This window comes from Suricata suricatta, chromosome 2, assembly GCF_006229205.1.
Source record: "Suricata suricatta isolate VVHF042 chromosome 2, meerkat_22Aug2017_6uvM2_HiC, whole genome shotgun sequence".
Lineage (NCBI taxonomy): Eukaryota > Metazoa > Chordata > Mammalia > Carnivora > Herpestidae > Suricata > Suricata suricatta.
This window is the reverse complement of record NC_043701.1, coordinates 159885127-159906751: the sequence shown is the minus strand read 5'-3', so window position 1 is coordinate 159906751 and position 21625 is coordinate 159885127. Positions and strand designations below refer to the sequence as shown.

General features: G+C 54.7%; 1 protein-coding gene across 7 annotated transcripts; it reads left to right on the top strand.

Moving 5' to 3' along the window:
- Positions 1-5: 5 nt before the first annotated feature.
- Positions 6-7946, top strand: POLL (DNA polymerase lambda). Of its 7 annotated transcripts, none has more exons than XM_029932423.1 (9): positions 6-66; positions 837-998; positions 1480-1774; positions 1962-2124; positions 2494-2811; positions 3579-3752; positions 4307-4435; positions 6484-6652; positions 7090-7946. In XM_029932423.1, the coding sequence occupies exons 2-9, from the start codon at positions 887-889 to the stop codon at positions 7452-7454; spliced, it is 1725 nt and encodes a 574-aa protein (XP_029788283.1). In that variant the 5' UTR covers positions 6-66; positions 837-886; the 3' UTR covers positions 7455-7946. The 7 variants fall into 7 exon arrangements, with proteins under 7 accessions (XP_029788283.1, XP_029788284.1, XP_029788282.1 ...); XM_029932424.1 differs by having other exon boundaries at positions 7-66; positions 865-998; XM_029932422.1 differs by having other exon boundaries at positions 29-66; positions 794-998.
- The last annotated feature ends 13679 nt before the right edge of the window (positions 7947-21625 follow it).

Here is a 21625-nt window from a genome sequence, read left to right as displayed (position 1 = left end):
CCTCCACCCCCCCTCACTCGACTTCCCACCCACCACTCCCTTCGTCCGCTCTCATTGGCTGCCGTGGTAAGTGGTTTACTCCTGCCCACCCGCGGGGCCTGAGAGTGACCCCACCTGGGACCGAATCACTGCAGTGGGCAGGGGTCCTTAGGTCAGGGTTTGGACACTCCAGCCCTCCTCTGGCCTCCAGCTGGGAGTCCCTGGCGCGCGCCAGCTGCACTCGCGGAGGGTGCCCCACAGCTGCCTGTCGTCTCCACCCCCAGCTGTGAGGCCAAGACTCCCCCAGTCACGGAAGGCGCCCTACACCTGCTGCCGCCTTGCCCTGTCTCCCCGCAGCTGCGGGGCTGAACATCCTCGTGACGGGAGACCCGCGACCAGGGCAGGTGTAGGGCGTTCCCGCGCCTCCCTAACACCCTGCTCTCCCAGGGTCTCCTCTGCCGGTCTGTGATGGGGTGGAGAAAGATCACGTGGAGATTACTTGGGAGCCCAAGTAAAGCTGTAGCTCCATTTCCTAGCCTGGCATCCTCTTTTGGTAAAGCCCTTTCAAAGTGGGATGCAGCAGGGCAGACACTGCACTGAATCTTTAGAGCAACCCCTCCGAGGAATATCATTTTGTACCCCTCAGAAGTTCCCTAATAGGCCCATTCTTCCGTTTATTTCCCCCAGTACTCTGACATTGAAAGGCTGGTGAGTGCTAGGCTAAACTGCTAAAGTTCACTTGGGTTTGGGATACCCAAGGAACTGGGCTACTGCCCCCAAACCCTGGTCATGAGAGACACCACCACCTTTATAGGCAAAGGGCTGGATAACCTCAACTCTGGGTTTCTGCATGATAGTTGTCCTGATCAGATCTAAAACCTAAAGGCCAGGATCTGGCCATCCCTCAATGGACCCCAGGGGCATCTTGAAGGCATTTCCCAAGCGGAAGAAAATTCATACCGATCCATCATCAAAAGCACTTGCAAAGATTCCCAAGAAAGAAGATGGAGAAGCAGGAGGTGAGCAGACCCACCCTCAGAGCCCTTATTGTACTTGAGTCCTTAGGAGTCCTATAGTGCTCAATGTCTAGCCTCAGATATTAGAGCTGATTCTGCCCACGCATGCACTGCACATTGGTTTGTATCTCTCTTGCACAAGGCTTGGGCCCCAGTCTTTGACAGGCCACTTGCTCTATTAATAGTAGGTGTCTGTTAATACTTGTTGCAAGAATAAATGATCAAATGAAGTGATAGGTCAGATACCTACAATGTGCTAGACACTGTTCTAGGTAACATGAGGGAACAGGACATATCAAAATCCTTGCCCCTTACATCAAGTGATGGTCCATGCGGAAATTAATTGTATGTCTGCGGCAGAATTCCCCAGAGGGCTGGCTGTCTAGATGGAAGGAAAATGGTTGTTTGGGGGCACAGGACTGTAAAGGGTTCATTCGGATCATAGCTGACTATTATAACAATAGGCACTGGATGTTCCTTACAGAGTGGCTGAGCTCCCTGCGGGCCCATGTTGTGCCCAGTGGCATTGGGCGAGCCCGGGCACAGCTCTTTGAGAAGCAGATTATCCAGCATGGTGGCCAGATATGTGCTGCCCAGGCCCCAGGGGTCACTCACATCGTGGTAGATGAAGGCATGGACTGTGAGCGAGCCCTCCGCCTCCTTCGACTGCCCCAGCTGCCCCAGGGCGCTCAGCTGGTGAAGTCCACCTGGCTGAGCCTGTGCCTGCAGGAGAGAAGGCTGGTGGACACGGCAGGATTCAGCATCTGTATCCCCAACAGGTGGGTTGGCCCCAGTGTTTCCTCAGTGTTTTCTGGCAGCATCCTGAGCTCTCTTCTTGGGTTACTAAAAAGAACTTTTACTGTCTTAATTGGACACATTAGAAAACCAAGATCTCAAAGTAGAGTATTAGGAGCAGAGGTAGGGCCAGACCTTTGGGGTCTTAACTTGCCATCACCATCCGTGCAGGTACCTGGACCAACCACAGCTCAGCAAGACAGACCAAGACTCTTCTCCTCTTCGGGGAGCCCATGAGGCTCTGCTCAGGACAGCCCTCTCTTCTCCCCCTCCTCCCACCAGGCCTGTATCTCCTCCCCAGAGGGCAGAAGAGACTCTGAGCATCCAAGCCCAGGTCAGGAGCCTCCCAACCCTCACAGCTCCCTTCCCCTGGGAACTAAGTCACAGAAAGAGGGAGGGCCTGGTGGTTGTTCAGAAAGTCCTAGGCTCCTGAAAGAGGAAGGATCTCTTTATTATGAGGCCATTTGGCTCTTCCCAACATTCATCATGTCTGTATTAGCCTGCACCCCATCTACCACATACCACCACATCTACCACATTCTAGGACTGGGCACTGGGGGGAAGCCAGATGGAGCATGGTCCCACACATACGGAGATGCAGGGCTGACTCACTCCTGGGTCTGACGAGGAGGCTCAGCCCCCACCCTTGAGGAGCTCTCCTGGGATCGTGAACTTATCGTCTCCTCTCTTTCCCCACCTCAAGCCTGGCTCTGATGATGAAACCAGTGATGGGGAAGAGACTCAGGTTAGCGCAGCTGATCTGGAAGCCCTTATCAGTGGCCATTACCCCACACCCCTTGAGGGAGATGGGGAGCCAAGCCCAGCCCCTGAGGGCCTGGATAAGTGGGTCTGTGCACAGCCTTCGAGCCAAAAAACGACCAACCACAACCCCCACATCACAGAGAAGCTGGAAGTGCTGGCCAAAGCCTACAGTGTTCAGGGAGACAAGTGGAGGGCCCTGGGCTATGCCAAGGCCATCAATGCCCTCAAGAGCTTCCACAAGCCTGTAACCTCCTACCAGGTACCTGGGGCTGGTGCAGGGTATGCGGGGAGGTGGGGGGCCTTCTGTTTAGTGCCCAGGGGTTGGTGGTGGCACCAGTCACAAGGGGGATCAGGTGGAGTGCTTAAGATTTTATGATGTCTGAGACTTGCGCAAAAGAAAACAGGGAGGTGGATGAAAGAAGATTGACAAAATCTTGATAATTATAGAAGCTGCTGACAGGTACTTGGGGGGTCATTATACTGTTCCCTCTATTTTGGAATTTTTTCCACAGTAAATAGTTTTTAAAAAATTTAGACTCCGGAGGTCAACAGACCAGAGTTTGAATTCTGGTTCCCATCATTCACCGTGTGATTCTAGGGAAGTTACTTACACCCTTTGAGCAATGAAAAGGAACTAAGTAAGAAGAGTGAGGAACTCGGGTGTTCCCATGAGGACCAAACGAGATGCTCGCTGTCGTGCAGCAAGGCCTGATACGCAGCAAAGCCTTAGTGAACGTCTGCTCTCACTGTTGGGAGAGCGATGATGACTGGTATCATCATTACTGCCTTTTCTCTACTTCCCATGCTCACCTCCATCCCTCTGAGAACTGAAAGGCAAGTTTCCCAGCCCATTCTGTCCGAACCTCTCATCTTCAGTTGTGCCCATGGCTTACACACCATCAGGTGCCAACTAGCCAGGCTGGCTTTTACTCAGATACCTGCTGAAGGAGTCTGCCAGCCTGCCTCTGGCTCCGTGCCTGCCATCTTCTCATCCTCCTTTCCTACCTCTGTCTCCTCCTCCCCCAGGAAGCCTTCAGTATCCCCGGGATTGGAAAGCGGATGGCCGAGAAAATCACAGAGATCCTGGAGAGCGGCCATCTGCGGAAGCTGGACCATATCAGTGAGAGCGTGCCTGTCTTGGAGCTCTTTTCCAACATCTGGGGAGCTGGAGCTAAGACTGCCCGGATGTGGTACCAGCAGGTCACACCCTGTCCTTGCTTCACTTCAGTTTTGCTCATTCGCAGGGGTCCTGCCCCACAGTTCTCATACCCTGGGGAATGAACCCAGACTATAGAAAGACCACTTTTCAAAGGCTCTAGGTCTTCTGGCTTCCAGAACTGCCCAGTTGCTTGGTAGCCTTGAGGCATTAATCTGTGGTGTAGGCAGAGATAAATATGTTTCTCTGTCTCCCAGACCAGCAAGGACCTTCCTGAGAAGACCAGGACCCAGGACTCAGTACGCAAATCAGTGGTTCCCCAATCTGGCCATGCCCAGAATCCCCCAGCCCGATGGATTCATGAAGCATTATTTTAGGGTTGTGGCGGGGCTGGACTGGGGTGGGAGGGCATTTCCCATGCTCCCTACCTTTCTTGAGTCCCACTGATTACAGACCCAACCACTCCTGGAGTTGGTCCTACCTCAAGGCTTCCTTGGAGTTTGGGGGTGATGGTAGCCTTGCATATGTGTTCATTCACTGCTTCTCCAATGGTTCTGGCTGCTCACAGCCTCCTCATCTGGCTGCTTTTTTTTTCCAGGGCTTCCGGACCCTAGAAGACATCCGCAGCCAGGCCTCCCTGACTACCCAGCAGACCATTGGCCTGAAGCATTATGATGACTTTCTGGAACGCATACCCAGGGAGGAGGCTGCAGAGATTGAGCAGACAGTAAGCAGGTGCCCCAGAGCAATGAGGAGAGCCAGGCCTTGGTAGAAGCTCAGGGCCTGGCTCAAAGCCAGGAACACCTGATCCCTCAGCTGGGGAGCCAGACAGAGGACGCTGTGGGACAGCAGAGGTTGGGACCAGTGGGGAAAGGCCAAGCTGAGACTGCAGCTGGCAGAGAGGGTGGCTTTGGTAGGGAAGGGCTGCAACCCTGGGTCTCTGGCGTAGGGTAGAGTGAGCACTGGCAGAGATGCTAGAATGTTAGGACTGGGCTAACGTCGGGCTGGATTAGAGGTGGACTGTGGGCAGAACTACTTGAGGATATTTGGGTTTGAACTAGGCCAGGGCAGAGGTGCTTCATGTTTTTTGATTCACAAACTTTTCTGAGAACCCGATGAAAACTACGGACTCTTTCTCTCCAAAATTTGTACAAATGTACGAAGTTTTTTCATCTCTTTCTAGAGCTAAGGACCCTCTGAAGCACCCCCCCCCCGCCCCAACCTGAGGCTGGTTCAGGGTGTGGGTTAGAGTTGGTGTAGAAGCACGGTGCCAGAACGATTAGGTTTGGGGTTAGAGAAAAGCTAGGTTGAGTTGAGTTAAGGTTCGGCCTGAGTTAAGAGTAGGGTTTTCTTAATATTGGATGCTTTTAGTTAAGATTTGTTGTCCTGGAAATAAGATTTGGCCAACATGAAGGTTTGGTTTACAGTTGGATTAGAGAGTAAATTCGTATAAAACCTAGATTAGAGAGAGACTAGGGTATATTAGGATTAGATGTATCATTTGTTCAGTCAGCTTCAGGATTATGGGTGGTTGCTGTGGGCAAGGTTTGCTGCTTTGGAGTCAGATTCTGATCAGGTAGGACTCTGTGGAGACCCTGGTCCAGTTTGGTTAAAATCAGCCTCCAGCTCTACTCCGGGCCACGGGACTATGAGGCTGATGGAAGGTGGATGGACAGGCCCTTTTGTCCACCCATCACCAGGCCTTGGGGCTAATAATGACGCCATCACTCAGCCTCGGTGTCCAGGCACGGAGAATGTCTCCATGCCTCCAGCCCCCAACCCGTTCGAACAGCAGTGGCTTCCCACTTGGCCTGCTCCCATTTAAGGGCTCCAGCTTTAGGAGTTTTTGATGGGATTACTCATCCTAGGTCTCCTCCCATCCTCTTGGGAGGCTCAAGAAGGGACTGAGGGGATTAGCAGAGCCATGCCTGTCAGGAGAATTGAGGTGTCCTGGCTGGAGTATCCAGGGCCCCAGAAATCTCAGTGTCCTGGGGTAGAGGCGGGGAGGCCATCTGCATATGAAAGGCTTCAGTGTCTCTGGGGTGGAGGCTAATGGGCTTATTCCCCTCTGTGAGGGATGATCCTTCAGCTGACAACCCCCTCTGTCTTGATTCCCTCTCCATCAAGCCCCATTCCTTCGAGTAAGGGTGTGAGTATTGGCTCAGAATTGCCTCCCTCTTTGCTTTCTTTCTTTTCCTTTGGTATAGGTACAGTTGTATTTCTAGGCTCCATTTCCCTCCAGGCCTGGGCCCAGGGCACCCTGCTAGCCACCTGCTAAAGCCTCAAGCCCCAACTCACTCTGCTTTAAGCTCCAAATCCATACCTGGGCCTGCCGAGGCCTGGCGGAGGGCTTCCAGGCGCCTGGCCCTTTGTCCTGAGCAGACAGACCCAAACGTATGGATTGGGGCAGAGGCCGAGAGAAGGTGTGTCTCTCCGCTTTTAGAGAGCTCTAGGATGAAAGATCAGTGTCTTCCGCCAGAATCAGAGTAGACACCTCTTAGAGCCCTCCTCAGGCCACCTCTGGTGGTACGAGCATGTTTTCTCTTCTGTCCTCCTGAAGCCAGAGAACTGCCATCCCCAGGGTAGATCTCTGACCTCTCCTCCTCGGGTCTTTCCCTCAGGCTTGTATGATGCATCTAGGGATCGGCTGGGGACATAAGCTGCAAGTGTGGACTCCTGGGTCGGGGAAGACTCTTGTGCTGCCAAGGAGGGGGGACCTCCTTGCAGGGCTCGAGGCCCACAGGTCCTCCCCAGCGTCCCTCCGCTCTTTCTCAGGTCCGGGAATCAGCTCAGGCCTTCAACCCTGGGCTGCTGTGTGTGGCATGTGGTTCTTATCGACGCGGGAAGGCAACCTGTGGTGACGTGGACGTGCTGCTCACTCACCCGGATGGCCGGTCTCACCAGGGCGTCTTCAGTCGCCTCCTTGACAGCCTTCGGCAGCGAGGTACAAGTGCCATCTCTGGGTGAGCAGGTTGGCCCCAGGCAGGGCAAGGCCGGGCGACCCCCAGGAAGGAGAGCCTCAGAGTTGTATACTCTGGGCAGAAAGCAGGGGAAGGTGGCTCCGTGAGAATGCCACCTCTCCCTTGTGGCCAGAGCCAGTTCAGGGCAGAGATGAAACAGTCCACCACCCCTCTATTCGGTGCTCAGTACTGCCTGCAGGTTAAGTGTTTGGTCTCAGCTTTCTGTGACACTGCAGGGGACATGGGGAGGAATGACCATGCGTGTTTTAAGGAGGCAGGTTCAGAGAGGGCAAGGCTGCCCAGCAGAGAAATTTGTGAGCTGGGAATGGAGGCCCCAGGGGTGAACAGGAGGGACCTGGGAGGACAGGGAAGCCCAAGCCTGGCTCCCCGCCCTCCCAGCAGCCTTCCCATGTTGTGCCAGGGTTCCTGACGGATGACCTGGTGAGCCAGGAGGAGAACGGTCAGCAGCAGAAGTACCTGGGTGTGTGCCAGCTCCCTGGGCCAGGGCACCGACACCGACGGCTGGACATCATCGTTGTGCCCTACAGCGAGTTTGCCTGTGCCCTGCTCTACTTCACTGGCTCTGCCCACTTCAACCGCTCCATGCGGGCTCTGGCCAAGACCAAGGGCATGAGCTTGTCGGAGCATGCCCTTAGCACGGCTGTGGTCCGGGACAGCCGAGGCCTCAAGGTGGGGTCTGGCCGAGTGCTGCCCACTCCCACTGAGAAGGATGTCTTCAGGCTCTTAGGCCTACCCTACCGGGAGCCAGCTGAGCGGGACTGGTAACCCGTGGCTGCCCCACCTGGCCGTCCAGTGCTTGGCTCCTGCCTTGGCAGGCTGAACCTCACTACATCAGCACCCCGGGCCCGAGGGAAAGGGCCGGCGCCGCTCCCAGGCTCTGTCCAGCCCTCTCCGGCTGGCCTCTCCCTCACTGCTGCCTCTGGTAGTGTTCTGGACATGGCCCCCCTTGCCTCATTTTAAGCAAGAACAGCTGCTGGTATGAAGCCAGCTTTCCTGTGCTGAAGGCCCACCCCCCTACTTCCCTGCCCAAGGAGGGTGTCACTGCTAGGGGTGATGTGGGGGCTGCAGGGGAGGGGCACGCAGCTGTAGCTGAGCATCACCTCAGACCCTTTGGAGCAAGAGAACGAGCTGTTCTGCATGTCCTCCCTCCATCCAGCCCTCTTCCTGTGCAGCTGGAGGTGTGGGGTCGGGGCCACCAGGCTTGGGGAGGGTAGCATTTGAAGGCCCAGGGGCCTAGTAAAGTGCACTTGACATTCAGCCTGCCTCGTGTCTGTGAACTGCTGCAGTCCCTGTCTGCCTTCTTCTACCCAGGTGGGGATGGAAATGGAGCCGAATGGGGACTCAGAAAGGCAACTTAACTGCTCTCCAGAAGGGCTGGCTTAAGTCCGCTCCTGAGCTCAGAAGGGGACAGAGGTGGATGGGTAAAAGGGAGAATTCTGGAGTCAGGCATTATGAGTGCCTGTCTCCCCATTAGCATCTCTTGTGGGCCCTGGCCTAGAACAGGCTATCAGGACATAAACAAAAGTGACAAGACTTATTAGGAACTGGTGACTTGTGCCACCAGCAGTGCTGAGGCAGTCAGACGAGGTTGCCTGGAGGAGGGGAGGGGCCGGCTGGCAGGAAAATAGCCTGCCTGTTTGGGGAAAACTAAAGGCCTGCTTTAGAGAGGATGCTGTGTGCCAAGGCTGGTGGAGGACTGAGAGTCAGGCTAAGGGGCTCAGTTTGGTAGAACAGATAGGAGCAAGTCCAGCTGGTGGAACCAGGATGGTGCTTGGAGGTTGGACCTCGCAGGGTGGAGAGTTTGGTGAGGAGAGTGGTGGGGTGGGGAAGAAGGTTTGGGCATACCAACCATGAAGAATAATGGGCACAGGGCAGGAGGAGGCAGCCGTATTGGGAGGAGTGGCAAGGGACCTGGAGAGGCCTCCTGGCATGGGGGGCTTGGACGCTGCAGAGATGGGCTCAAGTGTGCTGGCTGGGGGGCAGGTGCTGAGTCCTGCATCCCTATCAGTAACTTGTAGTCCCAGAGCTGGCCTTTGTTGGCCTGATTTCAGTCAGGGGATGCCGGCAACCTCAGAGTAGGGACCCCAACTCTAGTTCAGGACCCTGAAGTCCAAGCCCTAGGACACCACCTGCACAGGTCATGCTGGGAAAGGAATCTCAAGCTCATGGAGTCTGGGAGCCCTTTCACAGCTTCATACCAACCAAAGACAGGCACGTCAAAGGCCTCGAAGCCTCCGTGAGGGGATGAGTCCCTGCAAGCTTCTATTCCCAGGGAGGTGTGGCTGACCAGGCCTGAAGTGAATAAGCCAGGCAAATTCCTGGGCTCCTTAGGCTACTTCTGGCCCCTCCTTGCAAGCACTGCCAGTTCTACTCTGAACTAGGCCCCCAATGTCTGCCAGCATTCCCAGGAAAGGTCATAGCTGGCAGAAACCCAAAGTCTGGTCCAAATGTGGAAGTTGCATCTTTCCTTTTGCTTCCCACGTAAATGTCCTGGCAGCCTGTCCGGGCCCACGGGAATAGGGCCTCCAGGGCTCCAAGAGGGAATCAGTGGGTCACAGGGTGACCTGGCCAATTAACAGGAAGTCCCCAGAACCACAGAGAAGGATAGTGCTGCCTTCTATGTCTGAAAACAGGGACCTGGCCCCATTCCCAGCCCCTCAACCTCCTCCCAGGAGGTTCAGAATTCTAGAGATTACCTTCAAACCAAGTAAACTTGTCCTACCTCCTGGCAAGGACAACAGGAAATTAGGAATGAAAGGAGAGCACCTACAGCCTCCAGAGAGACCCATTCTGGAGGTGGTGTTCTCTGGCCACTCAGTGTGACACAGGAGCCTGGGAGAAGAGCTGAGGGAAGGGTTTCTGACTTGAGAAAGGCTCTTCGGTTTGGAGGAGGGGCTGGTTCTCTGAGTCCAAGCTAAGCAAAAAGTGTGTTAGAAGGTTCCCAGGTACTTCAGAGCCTGAACCTGGTTTCTGGGCAGGCTTGCAGCCCAGTGCCCCATTCTGCTGGAGTGGGAGACTGAATTTTGGAGACCTAGTGGGAACTGGCATCTGTCTAGCAACTGAGTACCCCAAAACTACCACCCAATCATGAGCTGGTCCCGAGGAGGAAGAGAATGCCCCACCAGCCTGCTTCTTGCCTCTAGCCTGGCTGTCATCACTCTGTCCCAGAGTCAGAGTTGCCCCTGGCCAGACCACATGTATGGTAGGCAGAATAATGGTACCCCAAAGATGTCTATATCTTAAACCTTAGACCTGTGCATATGTTACTTTACTTGACAAAAGACATTGCAGATGTGATTAAAGATTTTGAGAAGAGGGGTGCCTGGGGGGCTCAGTCAGTTAAGCGTCCGGCTTCGGCTCGGGTCATGATCTCATGGGTTCGAGACCCGTGTCGGGCTCTGTGCTGACAGCTAGCTCAGAGCCTGGAGCCTGCTTCCAATTCTGTGTCTCCCTCTCTCTCTGACCTTCCCCTCCTCACACTGTCTGTCTCTCAAAAATAAATAAAACATTAAAAAGTATTAAAAAAAAAAGATTTTGAGAAGAGATGATACTGGGTACTCAATCTAATTATGAGTCCTTAGCAGAAAACCTACACAGGGAGATGTAACAAAAGAAGGAAGGTCAGAGAGATGTGTCTGACTATGAAGACGGAGATAAAGGGCCACCAGCCAAGGGATGTAGGCAGCCTCTAGAAACTAGAAGAGGGGAGGAGACAGATCTTGCTCTACTCTAGAGCCCCCATAATGGAGCACAGCCCTGGTCACATCTCGATTTTATCCCGGTGAGACCTGCCTCAGACTCCTAAACAGTAGCACTGTGTGGTGATACCTGTGTTGTTCAAAGCCTCTGAGTGTGTGGTAATTTGTGGCTGCAACAACAGGGAGAGCCAGTAGACTGGGTGTGTCTTGGTTTCTCTCTAGCGACTGGAAGGACCTGCCGTGAGGCAGATGAGGGCCTCCTGCGAGCACAGCTGGGATGTGGGGGAGGCTGGGAGCCTCACATGCCTAGAGTAGGGGAGGGCCAGCTGGCAGGCAGGGCCCCAGGCCCCAGCCCTCTCCAGTTGGCTGCCACCAGCTCAGTGTGAGCCTTCCTGAATTTCTGTTTCCCTCTGACATTTTGTACCCAAGATACAGATCTCTCTAGGCTGCTCTGCCCCAACCCTGCCACACTGGGAGGCCCATTGTTTCCCAGGGTCTTGGTGGGATGACATTGCCCTTGGCCCCAGACTTGCACTGAAAGTGGAACAAGAAAAGGCCAAATTTTCCTCCTGGATTCTGGATGCTCGTTGGGGGACAGGTATGGGCACAGAGCCAAGCCTCCTGGACTGGAGTGGGTATGGCAAGGTGGACAAGGCCAGTCATGTCCTACCCTCCAGGTTTCAAGGCTGGGAATGGAAAACCCAGGCCCTTTGTTTTGTTTCTCCAGGAAAATTATGGGATTCCTGTCCCTTTAAATGGGATGGGCTGCCTTTTGCCAGGACTAGGGATTAGAATATGGAGGAGACATTGATCTCACTCCCTCTCTTCACTCCAAAGGGAGAGCCCCTTTCGGCCACTCCCACCATCTCTGAGATCGGCCTCACATGGAAGCTATCGCTGTTGGGGCACCTGCTACTACCCAGACTCTGCAGACACCCAGGAGCTACCCTAAGCCTTGGGCTCAGCCCCAAGACCTTTAGCCCCATGTCCACTCTGCCCTTCATTCTGGGCACCAGCCAGCTAGTTTTCCAGAACCTATGAGCCACTGGGCAGCTCTGCTTCTAAGCCCTGGAACAGGGGGATCCTCAGGGCCGAAGACCCAAAGCTGATCTGAGTCTCTGGGCCAGGCCTCATCCCCACTGTCTGAACCCGGGCCCTGGCAAGCCCCAAACACACTGGGGGTCAGTGCAGAAGCCGAGCCCCAGGCTGTTGGACTGCATGTTCGTTTGCCTGTGTGTCTAATGTGCATTCGGCCCTGTGTTTGTGTACTGCGAGTTCATGATTTTGTATCTGTGTGTGTGTGTGTGTGTGTGTGTGTGTGGGCAGCCCCCAAGTGTGTCTGTGTGCAGGTGATGTAGACTGCCTTCTGCGAGCACGCCCCTGTGTTGTCAAGGGCTCAGGCAGGGCCTGGGGGCTGGAAGGGCGGTCTGTGAGTCCCCTGTAGCACCAGGCAGGGACTACAGGAGGTGGTAGGGCCCTGGCTGGCTTTGGACTCTGGGTCCTCTTGTCCGTGGAGGCGGCCGCAGGGCGGGCCGCCTGCGTCAGCCTTGAGCGGCCATCAATAGCGCGCGGTTAATTAATTTGATGGGAACAGCAGGGACCGCCGTTTGCATTTAGTGAAGTTCCAGGAACTTCCAACCTCATCTTCATAATTGGCCTCATAAATTGTAAGAAAGAGAGAGATCAGCAAAGCGGGAGGGAGGAGGGGCTGCCCGTCCGTCCTTATTTAATTTTATTGCTGAAATTCATCTTTTTAGCCTCCTCCAGAATCGGCTCTCCCTGCCGGATTTGCCTAATCATGATAAATTAATATTCATTTCCCCGCCTCTCACCCAGCTCCCACGCTTGGATGGAGTTGAGAAGGGTCTCCTTCCAGCCCCTGGCCAGGCTTTGGTGGGAACCTGAGGGGGTGGGGACCCCTGAAGGGGAGCTTGTTTCCAGAAAAGACAGTAGAGCCTGGGGAGGGCTGGAGGGGAACCTGGGAGAAGAGGTGGCTCTGTTGCCCTGGGGAGGTGGGAGGGGGAGATTCAGGGTGATTGACTGGGACTCTCTGATGAGGGGCTCCTGAGGCCCCCTGCTAGTTCCTGGGCAGGAACAGCCCAGTGGGGACAGGGTGTGAAGATCACCTACCCCTGCCTAGCTAGGGTTAGGTGGGCAGGGCAGGAAGACTGAGAGGCCCTTTGGGAGACCCAGAACCCAGAAAAGGGAAGACAGGATGGATCTGGGAGATGGAATTTGAAGGCTGGCTCCAATAGAGACTCTGGGGGAGGAGGAGGCTCCGCTGCCCATCTGACCTGGTCTTGGTCCCACACCCCTGCTGACTGGGTACAGGCCACCTTGCCCTGGGCAGACTCCAGTGGGGACCTGGCCTCTGGTCTCTGTCCAGCAGAAGTGGGACCTCCACTTCCCTACAGCCTAGGCTGGCTGGGCTGCTGGCCCTCTGAAACTGGGTACCTTGGCTGGGCTGTGGGATCACCCCAACTACCGTTCTTCCCTGGTGAGGCCCTTTCCCGAGGCCTGGGGAATGCAGCCCTGCTCTTCTCAGCAGGGCCCTGGGAGGGATTTAGACTGTATTCAGCTCCTTGTCCTTTTGTACAGATGAGGAAACTGAGAACCAGAGATGGGAGGTGACTAGCTCAGGATCTCACAGAAGTCAGAGCGGGACTGGGACCAGGGGTAAGGGATGTGTTCACCCTCTTCTGGAGGCTGGGTGTGGTAGCCAGGATTCTAAGGGAGACCTCAGTGACCTTTACCCCTTCCCTTTTGAGGGTGGGTGGAGCCTTCAACTATGACCTTATATGCAAAAGGGAATAGATCAGGGTGAGCCTTAGCTAATCCCATGAGACCCTTAAAAGCAGCGTTTTCTCTGGCTAGTAGCAAAGGGGACGTCAGAGAGAGTCTAAGCATGAGTAATCAACACACTTTTGCTGGTTCTGAAGATGGAGGGGGCTGTGTGCAAGGACCAGGTAGAGTCATGGAGAAGCTGAGAGTAGTCTCCAGCTGACAGCCAGCAAGGAAATGGGGACCCTAGTCCTACAACCACAAGGCACTGAATTCTGCCAACAGTGAGAATGAGCATAGAAGCTGGTCCTCTCCAGAGCTTCCAGCCTGGGCCCATGCCTTGATCTGGGTTGTGTGGGACTGGAAGCAAAAAATTCAGCTGAGTCTCCCTGGACTTCCAGCCTAAAGAGCTGAGATCATTAATGGATTTTGTCTTTAGGGGCTACATTTGTGAATCTTTGTTATGCAGCAATAGAAAGCTAATACACAGACTTAGGGGAAGGGTATCTTAGGAGACTCCTATGATAGGAAGGAGGAAGATGAGGTTGGAAGAGGTCTGGGTCTCTATCCCATTTCTCCGTGCCATTTCTCCGCGCCCCCCCCCCATTCCCACAGTCAACAATTGACTGGAGCTGCTCCCCAGCTGCCAAAGTCCTCACTATTCCCTATTTTTTCCCTGGGACCTACCCCTTGCAAGCATTTAAATTTGTGACTCCTGCTAGGTGGAGCCCGGACCCCAGGGCTATAAGAAGCAGGCATTCACCTCTCCTAGCAAAGGGTCCTTAACAGGAGGAACTTCCATGGAATTGGCTCAGGCAAAACCTTGTAGGATATGGGTAGGGTCAGGCTGATAATTCAGTGTACTTGCAGGCCAGAGATCCCTCCCCATCCCAAACCAGAGGTTTTTTTGTTTTTTCTTAATGTTGATTTATTCTTGAGAAAGAGAGAGAGAGACACAGAGTGAGAGTGGGGGAGGAGCAGAGAAAGGCTCCTGTGCTCCTGTTTCCTTGGCTCCTCTCTGGGAGCAGCTCTAGCTTGATCTCACTGGGCTTTCTGTCTAATCTCTCTCTCTCTCTCTCTTTTTTTTCCTCTTTCTCTCTCTCTTTCTCTCTCTCTCCTTCTCCCATGTTTCTAAAGCAAAGAGACCTAAGTTTTCAGTCTGTGGAAGGTTCCTAATACTTATGCTGAGAGTCAGAGCCCATAGCCCTGAAATCTGGGGTTTTGAATCAGCAAAAGTCCACTTGTCCTGAGATGGGAGCTTCCTGGCCTCTAACCTCCAGAACTAGTGGTGTCAGGGACATAGATTCTAAGCTCTAAGCCTGCTAGAAACAGGAGTCCTGGCTCTATAGCTCACATATATCCCTATAAATTCCTCATGTGTGGCCCACACACGTGTTTATGCACATACCTGATCCTGCCTGTCAGCCCCACACATGCCTGGCTTGATTCCACATGGGCTCCACACATGGCCTGATGGGTGCCTAGACTGGCCTGAGATGCCCTCTTCCCCCAGCTCCAGATTTCCCCTGAGAAATCCTCTCTCATCACTGTGACCTTGGACTCAATGATGCATGGGAGCCCTTTGACAAGGGCCTCTGGTCAGTCTATCCTACCAATCTGCCAGGCCACACACCCATTGGAAAGGAATCACCCCCCGGTCTGTCCCTCTTTCCCCCAAGCTGCCTAATGGGGAGAAAGCCTGGGAGCCTTAGGGTCTGACCTGAGGAGAGAGGGCCCCAGAGGCTGTGCCCTTCCTCTCCCTGACAGAAAACAGTCCTGGAGCGCTGCACAGCTCCAGCTTCTCACCTCAGAGGCCAAGGACTGCAGTCCCCACCTCAGAGCTTGAGAGCCAAGGTTCCCTACTCACCCCTACCTTGAGGGCTTCCCTAGCTTTCTCCTGCCCAAGTGCCTACAGAAGCTGCAGTACGAGGTGAAGGAAGGAGGCTTCAGAAAGATGACCTAGAGAAGCCCTACTTGCCCAGTCTATACTAGGCAACTATGCAGCTTCACAGTCTCTACTGTGAAATACAGACTCAGACCACAGGTATCCCTCCAGAGCCGGGCTCCATAGGCAAGAGGAAAGCTCTCTTCTCCATGCTTTAAATTCTCTTTCTGGACCTCACTCTTCTACCCTATAGGAACAGACAGTCCAGCATCTCTGGGATCTGGAAAGGAAACGGCTGCTCCGACGCAGGGGGATGGCGGGACTCAGGGATGCTCCAGGGGTCATCTTCAGGGACAGGGGCGTGGCCAAAAATGGGTATCATAAAGGCGGGGCCTTAGGGTGGGCTGGGCGGCTGCTGCCAGGTGTATAGGGGCAGGAATAGGGCAGGTATTGAGGCGGACGGGCGCACTTCCCGGAACAGGCCAGCAGAGGGCGCGCGAGGACCGATGAAGAGGATCGGCGAAGCAGCCCCGCGGCTTGCGAAGGCCGGGACGGGGGTGTGGCAGAGAGGGCGCCAGGTACCGAGAGGATCCGCCCAGTGGAGCTTCTCTCTCTGGTCGGGGAAGGGGAGTTGGAGGCTGGGGCTGGAAGGGTCCATAATGTGCTGCCGCTACGCAGGCCCTCGCTCCTCCTCCAGAGGAGGCTGCCTTTGGGGATGTGGCTTAGTGCCCCTCCATGGGTGGGTAGACCCTCCCCATCGCCGGTAGGGAGCAGGATCCTGGACTGGTGACCTTAATGCTGTGTGCTGGGGACCCTTGCCCCAGACTAACCTCTGGTCTGGATTCTGTGCCTCAGTTTCTCCCTGGGTGAGTTCCGTCCTTGCTACTGGAAGCTATAAACTGGGAGACCAGGTCAGGTGAGACGACCCAGGAAGAGGGAACCAGTACCTCCCTACTCCCCTTCCCTCCCCAACCTTGCACGCTGAGCTTTGGAGGGAAATAGAAAAAGAGGAGAGGAGAAAAGAGTGAGCGATGGAGAGAGAGGTGACGCTGGAGAAAGCGAATGAAACGTGTGAGTGGGGAGGAGGGTGGCGAGGGTGGCGAGGGTGGGTATGGAGAGGGGCCTAACCTCTCAGCGGAAGCTCTCTCAGGTCTTGGGCAATCTGACTCCTCAGGGCTGTGCTGGGGGCCGAGCTCTCTGCTGCATCCCGGAACCGTCGCTCTGCCTGTAGCCCCCCTCCAGCCACCATGATTTATAGCTGGGCCAGGCCCAGCGACCTTGGACGGATAACTAATGACGGGTCAATAACGCTACAGAAAAAGGGAACTGGTAAGGGAGGAAGGATGAGGCCCATTAGCCGGCATTTTCTCTCTAATTCTGGTGCCTCTCACTGCAGTCTCCTTGCTGGGGGTTTCCCCCAGGGCCTCTTGATGGGTCTGAAAGGTGACAGTTAACACAGCTGAAATAGGAGAAGGGGAGGAGGGACCTGAACATACTGGAGAGACCCAAAGTGGGTCACATGAGGGTGAGGGAGACAGGTGTCCTGTCCTGGAAATACTTCCCACTCCCCTTATTCTGTAGGCAGGTGTAAGTCACATGTTGTGAAGCTAAAGTTAGCAGGTCAGTTGCTGTCAGGCAGAAGGCAGGGCACCTGCCTTCCTCTCCCAGGGAGAGAAATAGGGAGGAAGTGCAGAAATAGGAAGGGGGTGCCCTCCACTCCCCTCCCCCACCTCCACCTAGCTCCCTCCCCTGGCCCATATCTATGGAGATGTCCTCTGCCTCTCCTCACCCCAAGCTGCACAAAGTCAGAGTGTTTACTTCAGTCCTGGAGGCACCTCATATTCAGCCTGTGTCCCTACTTGCAGATGGGCTGGGGAAGCAGGGGCCCGAGTCTCAACTCCTAGGTCATCTGGTTTCTATTGATAGTGGGCCAAAGCCTTCTCCTTGTCTGGCCACTCCCATCCCCCTGTTTGAGGTCATCTGGGTCATCCTCTGGGTCCCTAGTCTATTTTTGACACCCCAGGACCCCCGGAGTTGAAAGGAAGGAAGCAACTCTCTCAATACCTGATCTGACAGAATATATCTCCCCTAATAATCTGTTGGCATCAAGGTGTCTGCATAAATGCTTTTCCACCTTATAGTCCCATTTTGTGGATGAGGAAGTTGAAGCTCAGAGGCGTAGTCAGCAGAGAGAGGAACTGAAACTTGAATTCATATCCTCCGGCTCTAAATCATAGCATCTTCCCTCCCAGTCACCTCAGGGTCCTGGGCTCCTTCTCCGCTTTGTTTGCAAAGGAGACACCCAGTGAGGGGGACACTGGGGCAAGGGCATTCTTCTCCCGGAGTAGACACAGGGTAACAGACCAGCCCTGGAGGAGATAGCAATGGGGAATGGGGAACATGTTTGGACCTGCATGTACCCCTCATGCAGGGGACTGGACTCCCAGGGGATATACATGTGTGGACTTGCATGTGCTTGTTCATTCATGCTATCACTTATTCCCTCAACAAACAGGTATTGAGTGGCAACCATGTGCCGTGACCTGGGGACATAGGGACAGCACTGGGGAGCTTATATTCTAGTGAAGGGAGTACACAGAATAGGTATGTCTGTGGTGTCTGGCAGTGAGTGGATTCCCTGCGGAGCAGAACCAAGCATGAGCAGAGGCATATGCAAGGCACCAACTTCCCCTCTGGGGATAGAGACATGATATCTTCACCCACCATCTCAGCCCCCAATCCACATCCAGATTCTTGTGTATCAAACCTGCTTCTTATACTGTCTTACTTGATGAACCTGGCTACAGCACTGGGGAGCATAATTTTGGGGGCCCATGGCCAAATGAAAATTCAGACTCCTTATTATGAAATTATAAAGAATTTCAAGACAGCACTAAACCAAGCATGGGGCCCTTCTAAATGCATGACCCCCTGGGACTGCACTGTTCACATGCCTGTAGAATTGGCCCTGGCTGGCCCTTTCCCTTTCCCATTTGCTGACCTCTTCGTTCGTCCACTCCTTTTTTTTTTTTTTTTTAAATCTCTATACTCACTGTGGGGCTCAAACTCATGAACCCAGGGATTGAGAGTTGCATTCTCTTCTGACTAAGCCAGCCAGTCTAGTGCTGACTCAGGCCTCACAGGTCCCTCATGTGGACCTGCCCCAGGACCTCACTGGCCCTCTAGCCTCCAGTTTCTTTCCAACTCTAGCCTCCTAGCCCTTATCTATGTGATGATAAGTCTTCTCACTTCTCGCTGGCACTCACCCAGCGCCATTCACCAGCACTCCTGGCCCCTTAGTTTCCTTGGTCCCAAACACTCCCTACAGGCTCCCATTATCATACCTTTTTTAAAAAAATAGAATTCACTTCCTTTTAAGAATTTGTTCTTCCTTTAACCACCTCCTCCAGGAAGACTTTTCTGATTTTTCTGTTGGAAATCTCACGTCACAGCTAAGTACTTGGGTCAAAGCACAAAGCATCTTCTGCCTTCACTCACAGCCATTTGTCTGCTGCCTCTTGTAGACTTAGAATTCTGGAAGACAGGGATGGTGTCATATTCATCATTGTAATTCCATAGTACCTAGCTGACACGTAGGGGTTCAGGTAATATTTGTTGATACAGCTGTGGGTATCTGTGTGTGTGTGTGTGTGTGTGTGTGTGTGTGTGTAAGCCTTAATTGTGTGTGCAGGTCTGTGCGTAGGGCTTGTGTCCACAAACCAGCCTTTCTGCTTATGTGTATACATACCTCCATATCCATGCATGTACAGGCATGTTGGGGGCATACATGTGCACAGAGACAAGTGTTGTTTTTGTAGGCATGTGTACTAATTGCAGGTGCATGGGTATGTATGCTCTGTGTGCATGGATTTATGTTAGTGGGGGCATACCCATTTCTGGGTGACAGATGTATGCCCATGCATGGCACAAAAACATGTGTCTATGGTCCTGTGCGGTGGGGGCTGTGCCTGGACAGGAGCTGCAGGTGCACCCTGCAAGGACACAGGCGGCTGGCGCGTGTGTGGGCCATGTGGGTGCACAGCTGCGTGTCCTGGCCGCCGGCAGGCCTGCCCAGTGCGCCCAGCGCTCCCGCAGAGTTGCCGCTTTGTTCCTCCGCCGCGGGCGGCCGCTTGGGCTCCTGGCTCCTAGGCCTGGGCGGCTCAGGCCGTCGTGATTGGCGGCCAGGCGGGCGGCACGGCTCCCTCCCGGGCGGGCGGAGCCGGATCGGCTCCCGTTACCGGCGCAGGGGGTAGGGGTGGAGGGGGGGGGCGCCAGGCCATCCATCTTCTGTTATTACAGCGTAATGGGGCTGCTCAGGCGCCCGCCCATTTGTCATCGGCCTCGTTCGCTGATAACGGGCATTTGTCATCACTTTCCTCTGCGCCAATGTCATCAGCGCTGTTGACAGGCGGGGTGGACGCGGGGGGGGGGGGGGGGGGGGGGGGGGGGGGGGGGGGGGGGGGGGGGGGGGGGGGGGGGGGGGGGGGGGGGGGGGGTGTCGTGTGCATGAGCACAGGCGCGCGGGCCTGCTGGACACACGCTCTTGCACATACAAACAAGCACACAAACCCGAGGGGCACACCGAACCTGGAGGGACACATGCCCCTGTGTGTGGATCAAAGCTCCCTGGAGATGGACACACATGCAGACACACACTCAGAACAGCCTCATCTGTCAAGCAGCTATTCCCAGCTGGAGATCCTCTTCCCCAGTCGAGGAGACATGTGCTGGGGGAGGGGCTGGTTCGTGGTTAATGGCAGCTTGAGTGCAGGTGGCCCTCTGCCAGCTCCCTGTGTGCACACGTGTGACATCAGCCACCAACATTTATTGAGCCCCTTGCAGGCTCTACAGGCATGTGTGTGACTGTGTGTCCTATTGACAGACTGTGGCAGTGCAGGGACAGCCACATGGTTGCTCTGAGGCCTCCCAGACTTCTCAGGCCACAAGGACTTTGGACAAGTCTGCAGGGCTGGATGGTGGGGGTCATGGGGTGGGGGAGGCAGTGTTTGGTGGCGGGATGGTGGATGATGGGATGATGGGTGGTGGTCCCCATGATGCTTTCCTTCCAACCCTCCAGAGACAGTGTAGATTGGGAGTCACCTTTCCACTCCTGGCTCTACTGGGGCTCTGAGCCTAGGCTGATTTGCAGCAAGAGGGATTCAGGAAAGACTCTAGAAAGAACTTCCTGTCTGGAAAGGGTGTGAAGCAGTTTGGGGTAGGTATAGCACTGGTAGCCAAGAGGGGAGCTTGGAAGGGAGAGAGGAACTCTTGCCCATATCCTATGCCCCCTGGGCTGGCTAAAGAACCAGCTCACTGGGGCATGGATGATGTGTCCCTGATGCTGCCTTCTGGCATATTCACTTCAGGATGGTGCAGGGGACTCCATTAGCCCTTATCAGGGAGGGAGACAGCTCCTTCCTCAATCTTTCTGGTCCCTAGTTGTCTGGCACATATTAGGTGCTCAATAAATGGCTGTTGAATGAATAAATGATTGAAGATAGGGTATGTGGAAGTGGGGAGTCTTCCTAGTCCCTCCCTGAGTGGCCACCAGCCACTGATGCACCCGAGCTTATCTCCTGCCCACCCCCAACTCCTTTCCTCACTCCTTTGTAGCCCCCCAATTTCCCCTTCTCCCCTAGCCTCTCCTCTCCCTCCTGGGCTGAGGGGGAGATGGTGGGGGCAAGGTCCCCTGGCAGAGCAGGGCTCGCTTGTTCCTTGTAAATGAAGACCATAATTAACATTAAATTAAGGTAATACAAATGAAGGCAACATAGAGGCTGACAAGATGAGCGTTTGGGGAGGCAGTGGGGAGAAGTGATTCATATTTTTAATTTACTGTACGGATGGGCCGTGTGGCTGGGGAGCGGGCGGCTCGCATGGAGGGGGTGTCGCCCCGCGATGTTTGCTGGGCTCTGAGCAAGCACACAATGACTATTAAACTCAACTGTCCATATAATGGGACAGATTCGACATGACGCCCACCGGAGCACCAGGAGCCTGGCCGGCCAGGCTGTAAATCCTGCCCACACAGCGCCTGCCTGTCCACCTGCCGACCTAGCTTGGCTAAGGCTGGTGTTTGGTGGGCACAATCCCCAAGGGGCCTGAGAGGGGCCTTGGCCCTGGGCAATCACAGGGGCCAAGACAGTGCAGGCTCTTCGCCCCGGCGGAGCTCAGGGTTGGAGGGCACCGGCAGGTCCTGTCTTGATCATGCTGGGGTGAGGTGGGCCCTTGTATGTCCTCTCAGCACAGGACCTTGGTGCCAGCATGGGGCTGGAGCTATGTGGTCCCACACGTGGTCTGATCCAGGAAATGAAGGGGAGACACTGGTGTCCTCTTCTAAAGGGAGCCAATTGTTGTCTGCATCACCACCACCACAGCTCACATTTACAGCACCTACTCTGCACTGCCCCCACTTCTGACCCATTAACTGACTCCTCACAACCAGCCTATGAGGAAGATGCTATCCCCATTTTACACAGGGAAAAACTGAGGCTGAGAGACTGGGAGTAAGCTGGCCACTGGGCTTGCCAGTAAGTGTCCACTGCCTCATCCCATGCCTCCAAACGCAGAGC